Here is a 6,503-nt window from a genome sequence, read left to right on the forward strand (position 1 = left end):
CATGTTTGTTTTCAGGCCTCCGCAGATGCAAAGCCTCCTCTCCCAGATCCAGCCTTTAACAGGAGATGCAGCCTTATTGCCAGCGATGTAAGTCTTTCTTTTACCATCACAGGGACCTTTTTTCACCCAACAAACAAAATTGAACTAAAATCCTATAGTTTCATTCAAATCAAGCCTCCTGGCTCTTGTTCTAAACTCCAGCAGCATCTTCACGTTTTTTGTTTGACTGAGATGGAAAAACAGATAAAATTCCTTCATGTGAACCTGTTTCTGAAACTTTAGTCTGTTATGACACCAATGTTTGTCTATATTAGTGGCACAGCACATGCAGTCAGGATGAGCAGCTGAGCTCATTCATGCTTTCACCTATGAGAGCAATTCCCACTTGAGAAAGGGGGGGGGGGGGGAATACAGAGCGGTACAAATGCATCAGAAAGACTGAAAATGACTACAGATGATCATCCAGATGTTGTTACAGGAAGTTTATCTGCCTCCTCTAGAGAATGTCAGTGTCACAGTGGAGCAATAAAGTTTTTTTCAATCACGGTTTTTTAAACTAAGCAGAGTTTGGTCTGAAATGTTCATCATAGAAATACTTCAACTGTGAAAGACAGGATGTAAGATTAAAGATCTGTGAAATCTCATTTTTGATTTTTAAAGAATTTATTTGTAAAATGAGCAGAAAATAAGTATTTGGTTATTAACTAAAGTTCTTCTCAATACCTTGTAATTTAACCCTGGTTGTCAATGTCAGAGGTCAAAGGTTTTCTGTAGTTCCTCCTCAGAACCTTAAAAAATGTTTCTTAGGTATCAAATCCTTTGTTGTCCAGGCGATGAGTTTGGGATCATTGTCATTCTGGAAGATTTAGCCTCTGTGGGTGGGTGGAGTCTGCTGTTATGTGGTCATTTTGAGGGTTCGCTTTCCGGCTCCGGTCTACATTCACCGGTTCGATCTTCGTTCCAATACTCACCTACAGTCATACATCAATACGAGCAGCTGAAATGAGCTTCCACCGTAGGGTGGCTGGGCGCTCCCTTAGAGATAGGGGAAAGAGCTTGGAGTAGAGCTGCTGCTTCTCCACATCGAGAGGAGCCAGTTGAGGTGGCTCGGGCATCTGGTCCAGATTCCTCCCTGGGGAGGTGTTCTGGGCATGTCACACTGGACGGAGACCTCGGCAAAGATCTCAACATAAATGGCCCAATTCATCCTTCCCTTTAGATGGGTTAGTCGTTCTGTCCGTTTTGCAGAAAAGCAGCCCTAAACCAGGATGCCCCCCCCCCCCCATGCTTCACAGTAGTTATGGTGTTCTTGGGATGTAACTCAGCATTCTTCCTCCTCCGAACACGGTGAGTGGCGTTTCTATCAAAGTGTTACATTTTTGTCTCAACTGACCACATGACCTTCTCACAATCCTCCTCTGGATCCTCCAGATGGTCTGTGGAGGGCTTTAATGGGTCTGGACATGTACAGGCCTAAGGAGGAGGACCTTTGAGGCACTTTCACCCCACCTCATGTTACTTCATCGGTTTATGACGCCAGTGGAAAGTCCTGTTAAGCTGAAACATTGGCAAAGACTCTGGAAAGTCTTGATTAAAAAATTCTTGATGAGTTAAAATAACCTGTTTGTCAGACTACAGATTGCAGGAACTGTTATGGCACATCTATGAGGTGTGCAGCCGTGTGTACACCTGCTGTAGCTTGGTTCAAACCCTGTAAAGCACAGAGCAGAAATACATAATCCTTTTGATGCATTTGAACAAGATGCAGGGTTGCCATTGGTAACATTGCTCCAGAGATGCGGCGATTGGGCTTTGTTCTCCACAGAGGGAATACATCTCAAAGGGAATCTGCACTTTCACTCCTAAAGCAGCATCTTTGAGATGGTAAACTTTAGATATGCTTGAATGCTTCTGTAGAATGTGGGAGGGTGGGATGCAGACTCTATCTGGTGATTCAGACCTTGATAGCAGCAACAGAATGACTCATCTGATGCAGGGAGAAAAAGTCAGCCCACTTTACATGGATGCATCTCCAGCTGCTGCTGCTGCGCGTCACGCATCCGAGAAAACCTGAAAATCTAAGCTTCCACCCTATGTATGAGTATCCATACAGAGAACTGGAAAAACGATGATTAAAGTCAAGGTTTTTTGATTGTTGTCTGTGGTTTATTGTTGATGACTCCTCTTGAAGTTTCTTCAACATGCACACTCCCGTGTCTGTTCCTCCATGCAGGTCAGATATAAAGAAGACTTTGAGAAGATGAAGGGTCAGAGTCTCTTTGTACCTGGAGCTGAACTCATCCATTCAAAGAACATCAGTGCCGTGATATCTGAGGTGGGAGCATGTTATAAGGATTTACCTGGGACAAAGCTCAGTGTTAAAAACTTTGCGTGAAAAGTTTCTCCTTGTCATTTTTTTTTTGGTGAACTGTGACAATTTCAGTCGAAGTATAAGGAGGAGGGAAAGAAGGAGGCGTCGCTCTCTCTGTACTCCATCCTGCCTGAAACTCCAGAGACTCAGCATGCCAGAGAGGCGTCAGAGCTGCAGAGCGAGGTAAACCTGACTCCTCCCCTCCACCTGGCCATCAACCATACAAAGGAAAACGTGGATTTAAAATAAAGTAATCCAATATCTGCTCTATTTTCTGTTTGCACCAAGATCTTTGATGATCATCTACAGATAAATTTTGGACTCTCTACCCCTGGAAATTCCAGGAATTCCTTTAGAAATTTAGTTTAGGAGTTTTTACTTCTACATTATCTGTTTTTTTCTTTCAGATTAAATACAAGGGAAACACAAAGACAGAGATTTCCTCCTCGCTTTATTCTCTGCTGCCAGAAACCACAGAGACACAGTTCGTCAAAGAGCTGACGGAGATGCTGAGTGAGGTTAGACTGGAGAGGGGGATGAGTGGATGAAGGGATGGATGAGTGGAATACCTTAAGGACCGGCCCATGTAACAGTGAATGAGTAAAGAGTGACTAAAGAACCATGGGGCGTTTGGGTCAATGGGTAAATGTCTTAAAGGATGGATGGACATATTATAGAATAAAAGAGTAGAATATTACAATAGAGGAATGGATGAAATGGTAAACAAGAGAAACCAAAAGTTTTTCCTCATGAAAAAGTAATGTTACTGTAAAATAACAACATTCCAGTGGAAGCAAAAAGACACCTGAGTAGTGAGTCAAAGAACAGTAGAAAAGTAACTAGTGAACAGCACTGACTAAATGTTTAATTCATCAGCATGATTTATGTTTTAAGATTTCAGAAAATGTTTGGATCAGGTAAAAATGAAAGAAAATGGTTTGAATTCCCAAATTAACTAAATAAAAACGAACATTCCTGTGTTTCCAGTCTTTTTGGTAACAATAGCATACGGGATGGCATCGTGTAAAAAACAGATGAATGTAGCAATGAATGGAAAAGTCGATGGAGCTGCTGCACTGATGGACAGATGGATGAAGTTACAGTGCAGCTTCCTCTGCTCCCCAGAACAAGTACAAGGAGGAAGGAAAGCGGGAGATGAGCAGCAGTTTGTACTCTCAGCTCCCTGAAACCTCTGAGATGCAGCTGGCAAAGACCGTCCGCGAGTTTCAGAGCGAGGTACTCAAACATCATCGTCTGACTTGTTTCAATGGTCATATCCAAGCTTGGATTGTAAAACAGTTTTTTTAGGCTGCAGTTTCAATAATAGTTTCTTGCTAAAGGTTCCAGCTGTCAAACTGTAGCTGTCAACAGTTCTTCTTTTGTCACATGCCTTACAGTTGTTAGGAACATGTTGAAGTGAAGTAAAAGTGATGATCTGATCTCTTTCCGTTAAGAAAAAGTACACGGAAGACGGCAGGAGAAAGGCCTCCATCTCTCTTTACTCCCAACTTCCTGACACTCCGGAACTGCAGCACGCTCTGGAAGTGTCCCAGCTGCAGAGCCAGGTATTCACACATGCACTCAAACACACACAGGGGCGGCGGGACAGCTCAGTTGGTACATACAGTAGGAAACCGGGTGTGCAGAGAGCATCATCCAGTGTGGGTCCTTGGGCAGGACCGGCACAGGGGTTGTGTCAGGAAGGGCATCTGTCTGGCGTAAAAATCTCTGCCAAACCACCTGTGTGAATCTGTGAATGCAGAGTGAAAAGTGAACACTCAAACACTCATAAGCACTCACATAGACACACAAAAGCTATGACAGGTTTCCACTATCAGTACGGGACCTTGGAGGTTTGACGGGTCGGGGTCTCCGCTGAGGCAATCGACGGTGGCCCCGGTTGGTTGGCTGCCTCGCTCCTGTCGAGGCCTGACCAGAGCTCCCCCAGGGGTGGTGCCTGGGGGCAGGCTGGGAAATTTCAAGAACACTGGAGTTAGGAATTGTAGATTTGGGCAACGCCATACATGGTTCACTAACGGGGAAGTTGTGAGGGAATTCAGACACAATCACAGAGACTTAGGTTGTGTCAGAATTCCTTCACTTCTCACTGCTTAGTGCACTGTAGCGGCATTTCCTGCATAATTTCTTGCTCTTGTTTTAAAGAATGACCTAATCTGATGTCTAAATGTTTACTGTTAGTGAGGTCCAAACAGTTAGATATCCAAACAGCTGACAAAGTTTGCCCATTATGTAGACGTCCACATTTGTTCTCTGACCAATAAATGCAAAAAAGGCAGGATCTGCACATCCATCAGACGACCACTGCTGCTTTTAAGCTTTGAATATCATCCTGACTGTTTGGTATGGGGGTGGCAGTATCATGCTGCAGGGATTTGCAGAATTAACACTTTAAGAGATTTTTTGAGAAGTGAAATGTAAATGTGTCTTTGAAAATGGAGACAGCAGTGATGGAATCAGAGGACATTAAATCTGTGCTCAGTGCAGATGTGGTGATCCATCTCTATCTTTTCTGTCTGAACGATCCATCCATCTTCTATTTCCACTCATGTCTGTGCAGAGTCACCTTTCCTCCAGGGTGGAGGCAGGGTTCGTCCTGGACAGGCCACCAGTCCATTAGAGGGCCACACACACTCACACTGGTGCACCCCTAAAGGGAAATTTAGAATCGCTCTATGAAGAAGGTTTTTGGACTGTGGGAAAAGCCAACATCCATCAACCGAGGGCCTTTTGACTGTGCTAACCACCACAGCACTGCACACCCATCAGAACCAATGACCCAGGACTTTAATTACATTTTTGGAAGCCTGTATTCATGACCCAACACATTCAGACAAAAAAAAGGCAGTGAAACCAAAAATAACCCAATAGCATTAAGTCAGTATCTGTATTTTGATAAATTTAGTTTTGGTTTTGCTTCGGTTTCAGGTGAATTATCGGCCCAAGCTCATGCGTAAAGGAACCCCCTCCTCTCTTTACTCTCAGCTGCCTGATACCACAGAGATTCAGTTCGCCAGAGAGATGACCGAGCTGCACAGTGAGGTATGAAACGTGACACACGTGAGCCGCTTCATCAGCTGAAGGCCTCGTTCTACATTATCTGTGAATGAAATCATTCCATTTGTAGAGATTTTACTGTAACATTGAGGTCATTGTTTATACCGGTCTGCTGTAATAATATAATACCCAGAGCTCCTAAAGACATCGAAAACACCAACTTGCAGTTTGAGTTTTCTAAGATCAGTAGCAGCTCTTAGCGGCTGATGGCCATGGGGTTCCCTGTCATCTGCTGACCCATAATTCTGTGCTCCTCTCAGAGTAAGTACAAGGAGGGTGGCAGACGGAGCCTCTCGCAGAGTTTCTACTCTCAGCTGCCAGAAACTGCAGAGACCCAGTTTGCTAGAGCAGTTGCTGAGCTGCAGAGCGAGGTGAGGGACTTAAGTTCAGAGTTCACCTCCCACAAAATGGGTATGTTTTTAAAACTCACCGAACACTAAAGGGTCTGTTTGTTTTCAGATGCGATACAAAGAATCGGGGAGGAAAGGCGTGAACTCGAGTTTGTACTCCGTTCTCCCAGAAACAATAGAAACAGCCCGAGCCAAGGAAGTGTCTGAGCTGTGCAGTGAGGTACCATGGTCCACATGAAACACAAACACTTTGAGTCCTCTTCAGGGACTCTAAGTGGAGTTCTAATGTTGCTGCTACAATAACAAAGACAAGACAAAAACACAGTTTGTATTTGTCAAATGCCTCATCTCATGAAATTTTGTTTTTGCTGTTTTTAACATATTTTTCTTGCATTTTCCTCATTATGGAGGACATAGATAAAGAAAATTAAGCTCAAAATTGCATATCTGAGTATTTCTTTATCCAAATTGTTGTGATTTAAGAGCAGACAAGAAATGCAGTTGGAAAATTTGTGATGTAGACAATATGCTGGGTAGAACACAAGCTCCCTTCTCAGTTCCATTCTGAGGCATCCACTTGCTACATACTAATAAATGGCATATATGACATTTACATTTAGGCCTATGAAAATATTTTGGGGATGACCGATTACAGAGTTATTTTTATATAAGATGAGGGGTGTATTACATGTCCGATTTCATGCTTT

General features: G+C 43.5%; 1 protein-coding gene across 14 annotated transcripts in view; it reads left to right on the forward strand.

Annotated features, from left to right (window-relative positions):
- LOC101166998 (nebulin-like) overlaps window positions 1-6,503 on the forward strand; it is a 73,697-nt gene that overhangs the window by 12,073 nt on the left and 55,121 nt on the right. For 12 of the 14 annotated variants that reach the window (XM_011488616.3, XM_020712705.2, XM_020712706.2 and 9 more), the window contains exons 3-11: window positions 16-87; window positions 2,234-2,335; window positions 2,444-2,554; window positions 2,779-2,889; window positions 3,497-3,607; window positions 3,826-3,936; window positions 5,318-5,431; window positions 5,707-5,817; window positions 5,906-6,016. In XM_011488616.3, coding sequence (XP_011486918.2) covers window positions 16-87; window positions 2,234-2,335; window positions 2,444-2,554; window positions 2,779-2,889; window positions 3,497-3,607; window positions 3,826-3,936; window positions 5,318-5,431; window positions 5,707-5,817; window positions 5,906-6,016 — 954 coding nt within the window. The remainder of the gene's footprint in view (window positions 1-15; window positions 88-2,233; window positions 2,336-2,443; window positions 2,555-2,778; window positions 2,890-3,496; window positions 3,608-3,825; window positions 3,937-5,317; window positions 5,432-5,706; window positions 5,818-5,905; window positions 6,017-6,503) is intronic. The other 2 variants (XM_011488617.2, XM_020712713.1) reach the window with 2 other exon arrangements.

This window comes from Oryzias latipes, chromosome 20 (assembly GCF_002234675.1).
Source record: "Oryzias latipes chromosome 20, ASM223467v1".
In the NCBI taxonomy this organism is placed as follows: domain Eukaryota; kingdom Metazoa; phylum Chordata; class Actinopteri; order Beloniformes; family Adrianichthyidae; genus Oryzias; species Oryzias latipes.